Source organism: Balearica regulorum, chromosome 2 (assembly GCF_011004875.1).
Source record: "Balearica regulorum gibbericeps isolate bBalReg1 chromosome 2, bBalReg1.pri, whole genome shotgun sequence".
In the NCBI taxonomy this organism is placed as follows: Eukaryota; Metazoa; Chordata; class Aves; order Gruiformes; family Gruidae; genus Balearica; species Balearica regulorum.
In genome coordinates, this window is record NC_046185.1 from 76,859,268 (window position 1) to 76,879,119 (window position 19,852).

Here is a 19,852-nt window from a genome sequence, read left to right on the forward strand (position 1 = left end):
CTCCCACTCTCTCCCTCCCCCCCACCCTATCTCTTTCAAAGTACTTGCAATAACAAGGTGCAACAACTAACTGCTGCTAAATGCTGTAGGTGGTATCCACTCTTTAGGTGGAGAATGACTACCAGACCGGAGGTTTCTGAGACTTCGTGACTTAAAACCTACTGTGTTTAGACCTTATATTACCTCTATATGCGGATAAATGCCATCCAAACCCTAAAACATTCATCAGCTTTAATTCACGTTCATAGTTCCATGAAATGGATTACTCACATGAGGCTTGTAAGATGAAACCCTAGTACAGAAACTTTTAATCAGTCAAGAAGTACGGGGGAAAAAAACCCAGTTCTTCTGGTGAAGGATCATGAGCATGAGATGAGTTTAGTCGTTTCTTTGCTGCTAAAACACGGCGGCCGGCTCCCAGCTGGGTGAACCCCAACATGGGGTGACTCGCCTCCCCAGGGTGAGAAGACCTCTCAGGCTTGGTGGCCACAAATGTCCCCATCTCCTCAACAGGCGCTGTGACGAGCAGCCCCGGGCGGCCCCGCACCTTCACTTACCCGAGTGAGTCCTCAGGTGTCCCGTGAGGGCATCCCTGCGGCGGCAGGCGTAGTTACACAGGTGACACTTGAAGGGCTTTTCACCCGAGTGCAACTTTATGTGGCGCAGAAGGTTGCCCTTCTGTGTAAAGGAGGCTCCACACTGATTGCACTGGAAAGGGCGTTCTCCTATGGGGAGAAGGAGGAAATATGTGAGAACAAAAAATCCTATGTGGTAACAGGAGAAAGATTTCAGTGAGAAAGTTGTTTTCTCACTGCTGCTCTGTGACTTCCACCGGCTGCAGGTTTGATATAACATGAGGCTTTCAGACTAAACCTGCCAGTTTCTTAATGCTTCACTGGCTGGGTCAATTTGATCTGAAAATCTAATTTTTTTTTTCTAAATCAGAATGGCACATCACAATGCAAATTCAAACTCATTTAAATAAAGTGACTGCAACATTTTGTGTTGAAGAGCCACTCTTCCTGATCAGCAGTTTTGGAATAAACCAATATCCAATTTTGCATGTTGTGGCATTTGGTGGGGTTTTTAATGTGGCTTTTTTCAAAGGGTCTTTAAAATATGCCACTGAAGCAGCAAAATAAAAAGGAAACTCATTAAAAATGCATTTCAGGATCACAAGTTCATTTCAGCGTTACATTCTTATATTTAAATGAAAGGCACTTCATTATAACAGTTATAATAACTTCTTTTCATTTACATTTTCCCTGTATTTTCCCTTTCAATTTCTTCTCCATTACCTGTCTGTCCCTAAGCAGCCAAATCAGGAAAGAGACAGAGAAAGAGAGAGAAAGACAGAGACTAAAAATCACGTAAGTTAAGACAGTGCAAAGGAAGCCCTGTACTTCCATGCCGAAGTCCCAACCCTTCCCTAGGTAAGGTGCGAACAGAGGAGCTGCACAAACGGGCTCTGCCGGTCTACACTTCGGATGGACACAGGATAAAACTCGAAGAGACCCAGCATTGATTTGTCGAAACTGGTGCCCGTTATCAAGGAAGTGAATCAACTAGCCTTTGCAAAAATTAATATGGCTGTGGTTTGCTTTTGTAGTGCTGTTTAAAATCAACATGCTCATTTATTCGCTTAGCTATTTTTTGTGTCTTAAGAGAGATGAGGCCTTTTCAGTGGGAAATAAAAAATGTTTCCAGTTGTACCAGATAGGAGTAAAGGAAAATTCACACATGACAGCCGTCCATCAACGGGAACCGCTCCTGCATGCCCGTGTCTCCATAGCCCTCGACTAAGTCAAACCAGCCTTTGAAACTCATTTCCTGAATTCTGTTTCTCTTGGGCATAAATGTAATTTGCTATAACAATTATAACACATTCACAATATTAGAAACCGCCCAGAGATGACCTGTTCTTAGTTTTGATATTCTTTATATAACAATAATATTGAATTTAAAATTTCAGTGCTGAAGTTAAAATATGAAAAAATAAACCCAATTTATTTCTTCTCTCATACTTAACCATTATGTACCATTTTTGCACATCTAGGACCAACTTGTATGTCCATACGTGCGCATGGTATGTGCAGCATGATATTTTTTTATTTTGGGGTAATGCTGTAGAACAGCTGAAAATCAATTAGACAGCAGCACAGTCCCAACCCAAAAATCTGCAAAATCTACCATCAGGGCTGGCAGCTTTAGCATTCGGCAAACTGTAAAATTAATCTACTTTACAGCAAGACATTTCTATTGGTCAAACATCTTCAAGCAGGTCAGCATAGTCCCAAAAGAGCTCACTTTCTTTGTCCATCAAGAAACTGTATTCATCTGAACTATATCTGCAACCGGTTCAACTGGGGTGGCCCACAAAAATGCCAGGATTAGCCTTACAGGATTTTGCAATGTACTTCATAAGCCATGCACAGGACTTGTCAGGGGAAAAAGAAAACGGGTAAGAGTCTGTCTGCTTTACCTCTTAATCTTTGGGGCAGTTACTCTGCGTGGAAGGTATTTTTCAGAAATGGACTGAAACAGTAACGAAGAAGTCAGTTTGTCAAGGGGGACACAAATTCAGAAGAAATGGTTAATTCTTACTAAACAGCTTTTCTAGCATTCATTTTGGTTATTTTTACTCAGAGGAGCGTAAGAGGAGAAAACGAGGATCATCAAAGTACTCCACGAATTAAATGTAAAGCAAAGTAAGAATGAAATGTATCTCCAGCCTACAGCTCTCACAATTACAGGGTGAGATCTTGCACTGGGTGGAGAAGACAGACGGATGGGGCACTTCAAACAAGGCCACTGCATACCAAGTATCTCCACAAAACTTACAGTGGGATCAAATGTAAGGGAACCTGCACTCATGTTGCTGTACAAGGGAAACGACACCACCACCAAAAGACCCTGCAACTATGTGTATCTTGGCCAGCCCTTGGTCACCCATGCTGCAACTACTGGGGTGGGGATGAGCCCAGCAAAGCTCTCAGTCCTGATAGGATGGAGATGGTCGCTGGTGGAAGGTTACGGGGTGTGACGCTATCCCCCAAACATGGGGAAGGGACAGGATGGAAAGAACAATAAAATAAAGCATCCTTTGTTTAAATAGTCAGCTTTGTGTGTTATTTTCTCGCCAGTCCTGAACAGCACGTGACTATCCTGGGTGGATTTCACTGTACGGTGTGTAGCTGTGAATGAATATGGGCCCAGGAGTAAAAACCACAATGGGACCCTGAATTGAATCAACCACCGCTGCAGTGATTTGCAAGCCTTAGTGGGAGCACAGGCCCTGGACCACTTATTCAGTGAAGAATATTTATCCTCATTTCTTAAATAATATAATGACAAAAATCACCTAATACTCATAGATGTACATAGCTCTCTTTCTTCTCTCTCTCTCTCTTTTTTTTTTTTTTAATGCTTATTCTTCAATGGGCATTAGTTTTCTAAATAAATTTGACAGATTCAGACCCAACTACCAAGATATAAGTGAACTAACTGGGGTCTTAAGTTAAAGGAGTGTACATACAAGGAGGGAATAGATATGCCTACGCATACACGCATATATATGCACATATATACACCTGCACACATGCGCACATATATGCGCGCACTGAGCAAGCGAAGTCTGAATCTATACCCTGAGGTCTCAGCACCAGGGAGCAGGAGGGGTTTTCTTTCTCCTTTCTAGATGTCCTTTTTCCTAAACACCAAACAAGACAACAGCAAGCTGGAGAAAACCAACATACTGAAAGCCTTGGGGCACGAGAGTGAGGAGAGAGATCTGGGCATCCGCGAGTGGGATTTGCTCCGCAGATGGGAGCAACAGGTAAGGCGCGAGGAAGCTGTCAGCGCTGTACAGCTGCTTGCAGACAGGAGGGGCAGAAATACCAGGTGCTGCTCTGCATATCTGCACTTGGCAGGTGTATTCATTAAAAGTAATTATGCCTTTTATCAGGTCAGGCAGTCATTTTATTTTGGCACTTTAGTGTGCTAGAGTTTTGTTCACTTATCAAATATTTATTTAAGGAAACCTCACTGCATATGCAGGTTTTACATGAATTAGCAGCAAAGTAATTCATTTGCGAGTCTTATTCCTTCACCGGGCATGTATTGAAATGGGCTTCAGCGTAGTCAGTTAAATGTCTGTAATCGTATATCCCATTTCTACTTTAATTTTCACAGTGCAGCTGAAAGGAAAAGCAGTCACTGCTGTTTCCCCATGACGTCCCCTTTATTTAAACTACCAGCTCCGAGCCTCCACTCCCTCGCCAGCCTCCACGAAACCGCCTCTGCTCTCCCAAAGAGGCTGCCCAGGAGAGGAGCTGCGGACGAGGCAGGAGGGAACGCAAAGTCTTTCTTTCCATGGAAGGACTCGGGGTGCAACTTCACACCCTTCAGTTTTATTAAGCGTCAAAGAAGAGGCGGTCCTGCTGAGTGAAATGCAGCTCATGGGGTGATTCCACTGTAGGTTTTAACTACGTTCCCTGGCTAAAAGGAGTGTCCCGTTGGCAAGAGGGGGGCTCTGCAAAGGGCGAAGAAGTTTTGGAGTGCCAGCCTTTGCGCAGAGGTCTGTGCGGGGGAAGCAGCGAGCAGGTAGCAGGCAGCCCAGCTCATCCCCCGGGGGCTCGGCCCGCTGGGTGCCAGCCAGCGCACGAGAAGCAAAGGCAGCTCTGCTCATCGCCCACCCAAAATCAGGTGTGTCCCCACGGTGCAGACACCGCCTCTGACCCAAAACAACTCTGCCAAAGCAGCAAGAGCGTACTTTTAGTAAAACAGCAGCCTCCTTAAACAAGCACAAAGACGTCTACCTCTAAATGAATTTTAAGGTGCAACATTTTATTTCAACTACTTCAGCATCCCCTTCAAGCCAATGGGTCTGTTTAAAAGGCCTCATGTCCAAGTCATTTTCCATATACATTTTATCAACTTTTAAAGGACATTAACATTCAATTACCCCCCCCCCCCAAAAAAAAAAAAAGAAGAAAACAATCCACCATCAAGCACTTTAGTATATCTAGGAAGTAGGCTGCAGCCTCTCTTCTGAGAACTAGTTGTGGCTTTTCCAATAAAGATAATTATCTGCTCTTCCCTGACAGAGGGATTTATCATATTGAACTGCAGAGTACTTCGAAGTAGGCAATGTAACAGTAGTGCCAACTATCACCACTTCTGAATGTGGCTAACCCACGGTACGCTCACAGATCACATCCTTCCATGGCTCGAACAGCCGCGCTTACAAGGACAGACACTAGTACTGCGCGGGGATGGATGACACTCGGGGTCTTTTAATGGATCCCCTCCATTAAACTCTGAAAACACTTTGTTAATCTCACTCCTTAGTAATTTTGGGGAAATCATTTGAGCATGATTGGGGGGATGAGGAAGAAAAAACTATCTATGTGTTCACTAGCCTGACTATTTCAGTGAAATCTAACCATCGGGCAGGTCGTTCTTACCTTAAAAATATTTAAAAATTCCCTCTCATTTGAATATTCATGCAAAAATGCCAAATACTTCATTTATTTATTTTCAAAGTAACTTATGTAGCACAACAGTACAGTTCAGTTCTTCTCCTTTGACTATGGATGACCTTAGAGTTTAGATTGGAAGCCTAATTTTTAGACAACTTATATCAGGTTAGATGAGACTCACCCTGGTCTTTACTTCTTCATTTGTTTCAGCCTCTTCATTTTTTGCACTCTTTGAGACTATTTAGAATTAGAAAATTGAGGCAAGAAGATTCATGGCACTGTATAATAAAAAGCCATCCCTATGGCGCACAACATCTTTACGCAATTCTTTCAGTGTCCCAGAGGAAACCCTTTGGTCCAGATTTGACCAGCGACAATACTTGGTTTTACTTCATGAAACATTTGACATAAAATTGCTAATTACTTTTTTTTACTAAGACTGGCAGTACAGTTCCCTTAACATTTATTTTGCCAATCACTTTCATAATCACTGATCCATAATGAGCTTTGTTGCATTGTTGGAAACATTAGAACTGGGTTGATTTCAGAGTTAGCCACAAACATTTTTTTCTTCAGCAATTCTTAGAAATTTCTTAGAAATTAAACTAGATTTCTTTTTTTTTTTTTTTAAAATCTGAATTTTTCATGTAGCTTTAAACCAAACAAACTGCACAATTTCTAGCCCAGTGGATGGACTTCCATCAAGAGGAAATCTCAATTCCTGTGCTGTCCGAAATGGCGTAACAAAATAACCGAGTTCCAAATGCCCACTGATGCTGCATTATCTTACAAGAGGGAACATGTGCATGATACAGAAAATAATAGTTCCTAATATGTGGCCAGTTCTTGTCAACTAAAGGAAAAACTATGGCAGGCCTTACCAGTGTGGCTTCGTTTGTGAACCATGAGCACATTGGGACCGATGCAAATTATCCCACAGATATCACATTTTAGCTTTCCGTTAGGAAGTCGAATGCCTCCAACTCCTGACATAGCCTTGCTGCCTGGGCCATTGTGTGAGCCATTCATTTTCTCTCCCGAGGTATCAAGCATTCGTAAATCCTCCGCACATTCTTCCCCATTCATTTCACAGGCACGCCCATTCTCTTCATCACTCTGAGTCTCTATTTTAATATTACCGGCTGAAAAAAACAATACAGGATGCCACTCAGTTTTGTTACAGAATAAATATGGTGGCAGAGAAACAATCACATCAAAGGAGATAACTTCTAAACAGCATGTACAATATACCTAAATAACAAAAGCTACAAACACGACTACATTTCCATGGGCAATCTAATAAAATTGTAACACATGGAGCAATGAACAGTGAATATCAGTAAGACAAATACGAAGCATCCAGGGAGCTGGGAACTCAAACAACATTGCAAGTCTATTCCTAGGTCACTCCGAGATTTTCTGTGTTTGTAATATTCATTTTGACAATTCAGGCTAATTGGAATGAAACTTAAAATGAATCCACTTCACATGGATTTGTCCAAAACAATTGTGAAAGTAACTCATCAAAGACAATGGATGAAAATTAACTGAAAATACAACATTCTCCACTTGGCAGGAAGATCCTGAGGGTTGTACTGAATCCAAATACTTGGTTTGCAGTTCTATGGCGTAAGCAAGGACAATGGGAAAGCAAAGAGTACAAACATTGATAAAGAAACCACAGTGGGGAAGGATAGAAGAAAGAATTTAAGAGCAAGAACTGGCATTACAGGAAATTATAGGAGTGATAATTGTGTTTTTAGGACAGCAGGATTAGGATCACTGAGTAAGAGGAGAGGATCTCTACAGCCGTGAGCTATTATTAAAAAACAGTCAAATCAACAAAGGTGGGTGAGAGAACTGTCTTGACTTTATTGGCTAAGTCCTTTGTGTTATAATCCCATAGGTGACAACTGATTGCACCTAGAAGAATAATTCAGGTGTAAATTGGGCATAGCCTCACTACATGTGATAACACGTAAAGTGGTAGATTTGATCTGATATGAACACGGGAAACCGAAATGTTATGAAAAAGGGCCAAGATTCAGATCAGTTAATGTCAGTATTCATTCCTGTTCTCTCCACAGGACTGTATGACTTTTGCATAGAATAAAAAATCTTTACAGTTATTTTACCTCTTTTCTAATTTGATGATTTTGGTGAAAAAACAGTTCTTCATTAGGCTGAAAAAGCCCATTTCATTGCCCCCAATCTTACTTTCCTTTCAGTGAAAAACCTCTTCTTCACCCCAGCCCACCCCAAAAAGGAGAGCATTTACTTTAGTGGCTGGCTGAGTACACCAAGGGTCTGTTTCACACAGTAAAGACCAGGACTTGTCCTTTTGTGGAACAGTAGTTTCATGGTAGCTTATTCATAAGTGATGGTGTAGCAATGACATAATTAAGCTATGGGCAATAATTACCTCAAGAGATGAAAGACCTTGACATTCATTTGAAATTGAAAGGTTTGACAAACTCTTCTCTGCTACACCCTGCAACCTCCCAGGCATCCCAGGAGGATTGCACGGATGTGACTGACAAGAGTATCATCTGCCTCAAAATCCTACTGGGAGACGCATTGAGTGTAAAGGTGTTCACATTTCTGAGCACTGCCTGACTGGACACCTTTTATAAAGTCTACCAATCTAGGCATTTTAATGATTTTTCCAATATTGCATTTTTAATAGAAATCATATGCAAGACAGAATAAACACACATCATAAATAGCAGTTTTTTCTTTAAAATGTATGCCCTAAAAAGGGGAATAATTTAGAGATATGCAAAAAATATAATCAATGACCAAACAGTGATTTACAAAGATGTTATGACTAGCTAAACAGAAGTGATCTACACTATTCTGCATATTTACTGGACTGCTGTTTTCACCACAGCAAATGGAAGCAATAGCACTATTTAGCTTGTGCATATGACAATTTTTCCATAATTCACACACCAATTTTTTCCTCTTAATTATAAGAATAATAATTTGAATGTAAATATATTTATACATAACAATTACAAGCTCCTTGCCTGCCAGAGATTTGGAGAAGGTGGCTTTTGAAATAGGCTTTATGTTAAGTTAAAACAAAATACATGTGAACAAAGCAAAAAGATCAGACTACTTAAGCTCTTTGGTAGCATATGCAGACAAATGTACATTACTGAGAAGCGAAATGACACAAACAAAAATTATAAAAGTAGGAACTAGATGGAAATGCTCTGTAGTGAGCTGAGTTTGCAGTATACTTACGGGAAAAAGATTTGGGAATTATTGCATGAAAGTCCCTAAAGCCTTCTGCCCCGTATGCAGCTGCAATAAAGAAGGCAAACAGGATGCTGGTTTGTGGTACTGCTAGCAGTAAATGTAAAAGAAGATGGCATTATTGCTATAAGAGAAATACCTAGGAGAAAGACAGAACTATCATCACAGAAGCAACACAAGCAGTTTAGGATGAAGCAGGAACAGGCAGCAGGACAGCTGGCAGGGGAATCCTGACCTGCCCAGAACAATTCGCATTTGCAAAAATGCCCTTTTCTTCCAAAGCATCCAACAAGTTTTATCATATTTTCTAAATGCATAACCTCTCCTGGGTATTCCCCTTGCTCGCAGGTTAACTCCTGCTGAAGTCACGAGGAACTTCTGCTAACGTGTCTCAAAAGGGTCAACGGGAGCAGAGCACCTAACCCAGCCTTCTCCTGCCCCCCCAGCCAAACCGCGGGCCCCTACAGTGCAAGCTTCCTCTCAGGACTTTTTTTTTGCCAACATGCCCTCTTTGTGTGAGAGAGATCTCTTCTTTATACGTCCTTGTTTCTATTCACTGCGGTTATAAAGAGTGAAATTGCATTGTTTTCTTCTCACACCTGCTGGTCTTATGCAATGGAAGAAGAGGGAATTCAATTTTATATATATATGTATTATTGTGTATACTGGCATATTTGTATTTCTAAGGCTTGTCCTAATAATATATCCACACAAAAGTAGCTGCACAAACACACTATACCCTGCTTATCATGAGTAGCCAAGTGCAAATTAACATGCCATGGGGCACGCTGATACAAGTAATGATGGAGTTCATCACTTGACATAAGCAGTGACAGGGATATTGATCTAGTCAATCTTCTCTAAAGCTCTCTGCAGCTATGCCCCTGGACTGCCGTGTTGCTGTGCTGCTCAATGACTGTCCCCACACAGACGGGGTCGAGCATCCAGGATGCTCCCACACGGCGTCCATTCGGCAGCGCAGCTCACGGCAGGGGCTCGGTTCAGGTGTGGGGCTCCCTTTGCCAGTGATAGCTGGTGGACGGTGAGGCCATCCACCTCACCTCCAGGTCCTCACGGAGAATTTATAGGTCTAATTGACAAACAAAATCTCTTCATGTTCAAACTTAGCACTTTTTGCAAATCTATTTTCCTAATGAAAACTAGGGAAATTGTAGATGTAGATGTAGAGGAAAAAACAGGAGAGAGAAATCACTCCAGTAGAAATACTAAGGATTTTTATTAAATCTGAATGAGAAATGGGAAGGCAGGCTATACAACTTTTTATCTGGAGACTTAGACAGAAAATAAAAATCAACAGTGTTTTCTATTTCTTTTGTGAGTGAGGTTCCTGTCCCTCCCTTGCTACAGTGGGGAAAATCACTCTTGGAGCAGTGATGATGTGACAAATACTGGGAACTGGACTTTTCAGACCCACTGATCAAGAACACAGCTTTTGTACAGGTTTCTTAAACACATACTTGCTATAGTCTTTATAGAATTAATTTCTGTGCACATCCATATCTATGTACGCATACATGCAGACATTAATTAGCCTCACAATAATTCACGGTAATAATTTCTCATTGGCTCTTCTAACACCATTAAGACAGTACTCATTAATTAATTTACTTCAGTTTGGTTGCAGATGACCTTAAAAGGCTCTGTATTTTACTCTGTACACATTAGTGCAATTCAGAGGAGTTTAATCCAAACCCTTTTTTTGTGCAAGGCGTGTGGAGTGCACCAGTGTCACTGAACTGATAGCTCTGCCCCCTTTACTTGTTATCTACCCATAGCGTGGAAAAATTACCCAAAAGCCGGGCACTGGGTGGGTCTCTTGTGCTCTCTGATATTTACTGGGAGCTTCACTCAGTATTTTCTGAAAAGCATTTGAAATTTATATTACAAAGACTGTTCTGTATTCTACAGTTAAAGGTGGTTTATGCAAGTCTTGGGGAAAAAAAAAAAAAGGAAAAAAAAGAATTGACAGGTCAAAAGGGAAAGGGGTGACGACATGATTTATCACTGAAAAGCAGTATAGCTGGCTCAGCATAAGACTCAGGCTGGGACAGTTGGGAAGGCAGGACGGAGGGTGGGGAGACAAAGTCACACTTCCCTGGAAAGAGTTGAGCAATGTGGAGAGGGAAGGGAGGCGTTCTGCAGAGTCAGGAGCTGGTAGCAGGGAGAAAGGAGAAACCAAACAGACCTCCCAGGAAAGAGGATGTGGAGGGTGGGTTTTAAAGGACAGAGAAATAGGCAGCTGGAAAAAAAGGCATATGAAGAATTAGTAATTTGTTTTCAATCCATTGCCAATTTACCTTCTCTTATACCTATGGGACTTCCTCCCAGATGTAAAATCCTCCCAGTTTTGTGAGACTTTGGCACCAGCACAGGCTTAAGTACCTGGGCCAAAATCCCATCTGGAAGCTGGCATTCACCTCCCAACTCATAATATTCTCCAGTGGGATTTTTAAAGAAGTAAAAAGCATAAGACCTGGCTATCAAAGGAATTTAGAGAGTAACAGAGAAAGATAAATCACACTAAAGCTTCTGGGGCATTTTAACAATAGAGTTCCCTAACTTCCTTTAATTTTTAATGGATTTGAGCATCTTTAGTACTTTTATCCCAGAAGGTACTTAACTGCATCTTGTGGCATACACCTGCCTTTAAAAAGTTATCCTTTAGCCTTTCTTTGAAAATAACCATGATAATATGATTTTTGGTCTATGTAATGACTTGCTTGTACTTTGCAGCCAACAGCTACAAAAAAAAAAGACCTCTCTTCAAGTTGCTTCGAATAATTTGGGTGCATGTAATTTTTTATTTAAATGGCTCATTTGTTATTCCAAGACAAGTCAGAAGTATTTTGTTGATGTTAGTTGATGTTTAAATGGTAGCTTTAAAGTCCAACAAGAGTTGTTCATGAAGGCACCAAAACTATTCAAGTGGCGGTGACATGAAGCTGCCACACTACCCAGATGATTTGAACAGCGGATTAGCACTCTTACAGTGAGGAGGAGAAAACCTTTAACACCATACTTTCTAAAGAATTATAGAAAATGTTGCTAAAAAGACAGAATAAGATGAAAAAGGCCTATCAGGCCAAATTAAAACATCTCAGCATGCCAACATGCGTCAACAAAAGCAGCCAGGATCTCTTCCTGTTTACATAGGTGCAAAAACCAGAAAACATAATATTGCCAGCAATTCCAGCTGTTATTTCTGATGTAAGACATAACAGCTATTCTGTTTTATTACAGTGCACCAAATTCTAGCACTTGGCTATGACCTGAAATCCAAACCTTCCCCCTTCTCTTTTTACATCATGGTAATGTACTATGGCATCAGCTCTGTTGTCACCACATAGGAGCACTGCGGGTGGAGGATGCCATTCTCAGAAACGTAAGGCACCCAAGCAAGTTGTTTGTCCGCAGAATATTTAAGGAGCCAGTATTGACTGGCTAGGCTTGACAACAACAAAGACCAGTTCTTTAACTTACATTATGTTTCCATTAATAGTATCTTTCCTTTATGAGTATCTGAAGTGACATGAAGAATCGTGTAGGTGTAGAAAAGGCCAACAAAAGGTCTGGGCAGAGCACCCATGATTAGTTATGCAATGGCCTCAGCCCTTCTTCAGTAAAATTCAGAAGATGCAACACAACATAGTGCCACATAGGTGGCACTGATTCAAACTAACTAGTATTTAGCTACAGAAAAAGCAGATGCATCCGAGTGCTCTTAAAAATGACTGGTTTGCCCTCTCCTTTCTACACGTAGCACATGCATAGCCCAGTTAATCATGCATTTTCTACATGCATAGCCCAGTTAATCACGCATTTGTGGTGTCTGCTTGTGTAAAATGCTGACAGTTAGAGGCAGCTCAGAATTGCCTAAAAAGTTAGAGCCTACAATGCGACTTCATTGCTACGAACAAAAGGAAACACGTCAATAAATAAAAGAGGCTGTATGCAGCCCACGTTGCACAAGCTGTTATGTCGGGCTTCTGTTAAAAGAGGACCCAGCATTCACCAGGTCACAGGACAGAGAGACCACTAGCACCGCGGGAGGCGAAGGTCTGAGGCTCAGCAACGTGGTGCCGGCACCTTATCGTTTTGCTCGAGAGAGCTGAAGTCTTTACCACAGGCTGCAACGTGGCGAAGGGGGGGGCAACAGATAAAAAATGAAGGGCTCTTAATGAGAGGCTCTCAGCTGGCTTTTTAAAGGGAAACAAAAATAACAGAAAGCAGAGCAGTAGCTCTTCTGGGTACACCTGCAGGTAGAGCAGACTGGTGCCGACGGATAAGGAGATCCTCCCCGCGGGGTCCGTGCTGCCCCTCCTTTGACTCCAAACGCCAATCAGCCCTTGGCAGCCAATTTCTTCCCTACTCTAATTTTGGCTTTCAATCAAATGTATATTATTCCAGAAACACAGGCGTCCCCAGATAAGCTATCTCCCACGGGACAACCGGTGTGAGGAGCTCCACCCATGCCATCACCCGCCGCTGCCATTTCCTCCCAGTGCCGGGCTGCTGCCCGCGGGGAGGTGCCCAGCGTGCCTGCCCCACGCATGGCTCCGCTTCAGCGGCGCAGAGCTGCGCTCACTGCACTGCAAAACACATCAGCATGGTTTTTCCGGGGGACTGCAATGAGATCAAACTGTAGGGAATGCAAACAAGTGAACAAAATGAAAAAAGGTTGTGTCCTCTCTCAGTACAAAAAGTGGCTTTTGCTCCGTGGTGCAGACACCCAGTAACCTCCTGTTAGTTACCTGTGGGAATCCTCTAATGCACCAGTAAAGATGGACAGGTTAAAGACAGATTCAAGTAATGCCCCTGAAATCTACTCACGCACTGGAAGCTAGGTGCTTTTCAAGTATCTTTCTGAATTTGTGTTTCAGCAGGAAACGATCTGTAACCGAGCCAAGGGGTTGATCTAGTTCATATATATTGTCTTGTGTACATTTTGTACTGGATTCACATTGTTTTTTTCAAAGGACTGTTAACTACCTGGCTCCTTGATGTTCATCATCTGAATTACCAGTAAAACTAAATTTTAAAGGTGAGAGAAAGAGCATTATCAAGAAAAGCCATGCTAAACCTATTTCTCAAGTTCCACATGTCTGTGTAACCCATGCTTCCTCTATACAAAGTGCTCTGCGTCTTTTACTGGCTGCATGATGGAGAAGCTAAGGGAACTGCTGCAGGCTTGCTGGTAACAGACTTTACTGACACTTTTCTGTTTTGAGAAGTAAGCTGGGAAGATTTTCAGACTGGAAGGAAAGGCTTGCTGACAAATGATGGCAAGAACAGAGCTTCTCATCCTCAGTGTCTTTGTCTCTTCTGCTTCCAGAAGATTTTTTTTAATGTAGGCATTAAAGGATGAGGAAGTAGCAAAAGGGCATTTAGCAAGAAATTTTTAAAAAGCAAAGTAACCTCAAGTAACAATACACAACAGTGAGGTAAAAACACTACCATATATGAAAACATCCCTGGCTCACACAGGTATATCTGTGTGGACGCACGTGCTTACGTGCCGAGTCTGGCGCCTGTGAAGCTGCGTTCTCTACAAATGCTATAGGCATAAACGTTGAGGCTTATGCTCTTCCTCGCACAGCATTTATAAGGCATCCCCCCTCTCTAATCCTTCCACAAAGCACTCTTTGGTGAAATTAATGGGTGTTAACCTGTCCTCAACTAATGCAACAAAATTGTAGCTAATGGCAGTCGCATGCGGCAGCCTGGGAGAAAAGAGCGTGCACCCGCAAAGATTAGTGTTTTGGAGAAGAGGAGCGACTGCGCTGAGATTTAATGGGGAGACCAAAGAAGCTCCTCACAGATGGGAGAGACAGGCAGGTTCTTGCATGAAGCCATGCTGTCATGGCTGGAAGATGTCCTTACCCTGCTGCAAACCCAGCGGTTACTGTGGGGATCCCTAGCCAAAGCAAAGGGCTTAACAAATGCAGAAATACAGTGAGTAAAGCACAGCTACACATTTAAGGTGATCAGATACGTACAAATGGTGTGAACTGTAGTTAGACAGGGGAATTTAAACCTGCCTGACCAAGAGAAAACCTTGTGAAATCTGAACACTTACAGCGGGTATCAGTCACACCTGTACCAGCTGAAGATGGCAGTCGTTACCCCGCAGAAGCAAGCTACCGCTTGGGAGCAACGAAATGCCCTCCGATCTGCGGTAGGAAGGAGAGGACGCAGCTCCTGGGCTCGCTGTGCAGCCAGCGTGGGGAGGCACAGGGACAGGCAGGGACATGAACTGTTTTGTATATTGCTTCAGAGCACCTAAATTTTCCTTGCCCTGAATGCAAAGTTAGCCCTTGCAAACCTTCCCCTTTTCATGCTCCAGCTCAGTGAGCTGCTTACACGTCTTTAATTTTGTCCCCGGCATGGCACAGAGCTGCCCTGGCTCCGGATCAGGCTCTTGCAAGTCCAAGTGAACATTTAATGTGCTGGGCCTTCGCTGCCAACGAGACGGATGCAGGGACTTTTACCAGGGACTGTTTAGCTACTGTGATGATGTCTTGAGGGCTATTTTATGCAAGTGTTGATAGTTCCCCAGCTGTCAAAGGGTCAGTAGATCTAAAATCAGACCAAGCAGCTGTGTTTAGGTTTGGGGAGGTGCCTATGGGTGCTGTGCCAGGGCTGTGTACTGTCAGTCTCCTCTTTCGAGAAGAGGTCAGAGGATGAAATGGAGAGGAACCTTGCTATTTCAGTACTTGAGAGGGAATGCTTTATGACAATTTTCTTATTTTGCTGCCTCATAAAAAAATTGCAGAACAGTGTCTTCTGTGTCCCCCTCACCGGACAGGGGAAAAAACCCCCAAGGGATACTGAAACTTTATTTCAGACTAAAGCAGATCAAATGTAGTCATCGCTTTATGAGTGATAAAGTAGATGATCTCTCTCAGGACTGTGCAAAGAAGGTAATCCTGAGGTAGCCTACTTTAGATCATGTTAATCCTGAGTGCTCAGTTATTTTTCTAGAAGTATCCATCCGAGCTATTGAATTTTTTTCTTTTTGGGTTGTAGAAATTTTGCCAGAAGGTTTTGCAATGTAAGCTGATGTTTACCTGATTACAGCGTGCTCAACAGTCCAGTGAAAGGAAATCCTAATCTACATCTTCTGGGGAAGAGGCATAAATTGTTCTACACAAATCCTACAGAAATTATCTGAATGCAGACATACGAGGTAATTCCTGAGGAGAAAAATATCAGGGCAAAATTAATTCTTTCCCACCATGTATTGCAGCCAACGCTTTGCTACAGGAACCTGGAGTCCCCCTCAGGCAATTAATCCTCTGTGCTAAAATGGTGAGAAACCCCAAACAATGCTGGGAGACTCCCAGAGATCTGGATCATTCTGAAAGTCTGCAAACTCAGTGCAGTCCACATTTTTAAAAGACTTCTTGTCTTTCCTCACTTCCTTAGCCATTTTTCATGTCTGCTGTCTCCTTGCTTTTACCTCAGGAAAAACAAGCCCTCCTTCCTTTCCCTGAAGAGAATGCAACCTTAACCGTATTAGCGCTATGAGAAGTCATGCCTGACGTTGGATGCCTGTTCTGTGAGGCATCCAACAATTGTGAAGTTGTATACTGTTTCCTTGGCCTTTGAACACAACGGTAAGAGGAAAACCCTACATTTCACTAGCTTGCTTCAACAGCTGACTTAAAAAGAAGGAGAGATTTTTAAAAACTTCCCAGTTTCTCAGAAAGATGGGAAAAATATGACAGAAGTTCATTTGCTATATGTAAATTTGCTATATGTGAAAGATCCTACATCAGGAACAGCGTCCTAGCTGAACTTTCTAGCTCTGCTCTGCAAGCACACATCAACTGTGATTTAAAACTATTGAATTTAGGAGTCCCTATTTCTGTCCTGAAGAGTATCTCCAAAATCAGAAAGGAACCATGCCGCAGAAGGGAACTCCAAGCTGAGGTGTAGTTGGGTTTCTGGTGCAGGTATCATCATGCCTCCAGAGGAGAAAGGCCAATATGGCAATCCACTCATGTGCAGCTTCCTCAAACCCTGAACAGATCTTCAGCAATGCTTAAGGCTGGTGAATGTAAAAGGGTGTTTTAAAATTATTTTACCGCTCTCTTGAACGAGTAATCTGACATTTGAAACTCACTGGAAACGCGGTCAAGATCACAATCTTCAAACAGTCACAATCACCATGCTGAGTATCACTATCTTACATCAAAACACAACCGTTTTCTTAACATGGATAGATAAACAAAGCATCCAAGCTGACATGTAGCTGGCAGAGCTTCAAGGGAAAAGGCTTTCAAAATAATAGTTGTTGAATTAAATGGTCTCCAATAGCACCACTCTAGACTAAGTTGTTATAAATAGCCCAAAACTGACTATTATGAACAGGAGAAACCTACATACAGAAAGTCTTCCATTAAGGCCTCCATTTCTGGCTGAGGTATAGAACAGAATAATCTAAAATGGTTTAACCAGTATTCAAATACTGCTTGAATTTCTCTAAACTCTTCCACTCATTTCAATATGACTACCAATTATTTTAATATTTGTCCATCAACAAAAGATTTTTACAAAAGCAACTAATGTTTTGGGACTCTCCAACTTCAGACACTAATGAAACTAGATTATCAGAAAATAGATCTGCCTGGATCAGACTACCAGAACAGATCACTGAAAAATCAGACCACTGTCTCAAGCTCTATATCTGAATTCTGGCCATCCAGTCACCTCTGAAAATCAGGACCACCCTACGTTTAGCATGCACATGCAGGCAGGCATTTGATAGCTCCTCACAAACTCTGTTTGTCATAGCCTGTAAGTTGATCAGTGGAGAAGCAGTTAACAAAATGACATGTATTGGCATATTTTGGTTTCAAAGCTTAGAGCCGGTTCAGGCATTGCTTCCCAATCTGCAGCGGAGGGAGACTATCAAACCCTTGTTCCACTGCAGCATCCCACAGACTGCAAGCAACTGTGCAGCAGTGGAGAGCAATTCTGAAGTACATAAACGATTTGGGAGCTTAAGTCTCCTTGACTTTTAGTGGCATTCAGATTTTTCAGACAACCTGAGCTTCTCATGGGGGGGGTGGAGAAACAGCAAACCCAAACTGAGAATGCTGTTGAACTTGAGTCCAATCGCAGCCATAGCTGAGAAACATCACAGCTTCCCCCTTGTCCGGCTTAACAGGAAACCTCTATCTACTGTTCCTCTAACTCCTTCCACAAACACACAGAGCAGTCTGGACATATTACCCATTTCCTCCCAACCCACAGTTGTTTATCTCCTTAGCATCTGTCATGGCCTAGAAGTTTGGAGCAAGTCCTACACCAGTTGCTATGATGCAAATTTAAATCAACTAAGTTGAAAGGCTTCTAGGAGAACCTAAACAAAAGAAAAAAAAAGAGAAGACAAGAGATGGAAAAGAGAAAGAAAAAAGAAAAGAAAAAAGAAAAAAGAAAAGAAAAGAAAAGAAAAGAAAAGAAAAGAAAAGAAAAGAAAAGAAAAGAAAAGAAAAGAAAAGAAAAGAAAAGAAAAGAAAAGAAAATAAAAGAAAAGAAAAGAAAAGAAAAGAGAAAAAAGAGAAAAGGAGAAAGACGAAGACAAAAGAACCACCTCTAATTAATGGGTGCCCTAGGAAGTAGCTGGAGCAAAGGCTGTGGGAGCGACTTTTCCCAGCTGCCTGATAGCTCAAGAAAGCTACAGCACCTCCTTATTTTCATCGATGGCATCTTCTAAAGGTCTACTTCACATACAGATATGGGCACTAAGAATGATTTTTCCTTTTTAGGTTTTCTTGGGTTTTTTTTTTTTCTTTTTTTGTTGTTGAAAGGGCAGTGCTGTGGGCTGTGCACAGCACAGGCCTAGACGTCTGCTCAGCCCTTATGTCTCTACAGGCAAATTCAGCAACACGCCAGAGCTGTATCTTCTCTGCGGCAGCAGTATTGTGGGAGACCCTGAGACTGGCACAGACTGCCATCTCTCCTTTGCATTTAAGGACACAGTGATGATTCAGATTGGGATTATCTTAAACTATGTAGACAGCCATTATCCCGAGTTCCCAAGCTGGAAACCTTGTGACTTCCTGTCATTTCTCTTCCCTATTTATAAATCTCTCCCTTCTTTCCCTCGGCCCCCCACTCCTGCCTCTCCACCCTGACCTGCTTCTGCACACTCCCAGAGGTGAAACCAAGAGCTGCAGTTGTGACACTGCAGTTTGTGTGTCATACTGTAACTGGGTTTCCACATCCTCCTCACTCTGTTGTAAAAGTACTCAAAGAGGAAGAAGGGCAAATAATGAAATATAGGAAAGCAGGAAAAGAGGAAGCAGCTGAGAGACAGCAGCCCAACTGAAATGCTAAGAATTATGGAGAAGTGACAGAAAGGGAAGCACAGACCAGGAATTGTACTTAGTGGCTTAGCAGAAAAAAATTTAAAGCAATCAAAAAATATATAGGCTTAGCCTTTTCTGCCTCTGCAGCAATCTTCTAGATTACTATTCCTTCTCAGACTTTCGCCCACTTGACCTGTATTCCCCTTCCCACCTACTTTAAGACAGTTACCAAACTGTACTGCTCTGCGTGCAGCTGGACTTCACTAAACCTGAACTGACCATCACCTCCTCCTTATTTTCGTATCAACCAAGATGAGGCACTCCTCAAATCGCTCTCAGAAAGAAAAGAGGGAAATCAAACATGAAGAAAAGGCCTCAAAATGCCTAGCCTTAGGGTGAGAAGGCTCGATTAGGCAATGGTCTTATTTGCTGAAGGCAGCCACGGAGGACAGAGTGATGGAAGAGTACAGAAGGAAATTGGCTAAAGCAGAATAGGGATTGCCTAACTGGGCAATCCTGCTCGGCTGCCAGCGGATGGAGCAGACAGCTTAGGAAGTCCTTCCATTGAGATCATGTACCGTTCTGTCCCGCTCGTTCAGAACGAAACTTGGCCGGAGCAGGAAGCGTTTGAAATCGACATGAAGAATTCTCTCTTCTCCATTTGCAGGCAAAAGAGATACAAACCAGAACATGAACCTCTTTAAGAACAGAACGGGACCCAGCTTTTTACACTCTCCCATTTGTCAGGGACTTTTCAGCAAGAATTTGTCTGTA

The 19,852-nt window shown here is 42.3% G+C and overlaps 1 protein-coding gene across 15 annotated transcripts in view; it reads right to left on the reverse strand.

Annotated features, from left to right (window-relative positions):
* Window positions 1-19,852, reverse strand: part of IKZF1 (IKAROS family zinc finger 1) — a 70,297-nt gene that overhangs the window by 11,806 nt on the left and 38,639 nt on the right. For 12 of the 15 annotated variants that reach the window (XM_075744756.1, XM_075744761.1, XM_075744755.1 and 9 more), the window contains exons 4-5: window positions 6,362-6,622; window positions 558-725 (exon numbers count right to left, since the gene is read on the reverse strand). In XM_075744756.1, the coding sequence (XP_075600871.1) occupies window positions 558-725; window positions 6,362-6,622 (429 nt within the window). The remainder of the gene's footprint in view (window positions 1-557; window positions 726-6,361; window positions 6,623-19,852) is intronic. The other 3 variants (XM_075744764.1, XM_075744765.1, XM_075744763.1) reach the window with 1 other exon arrangement.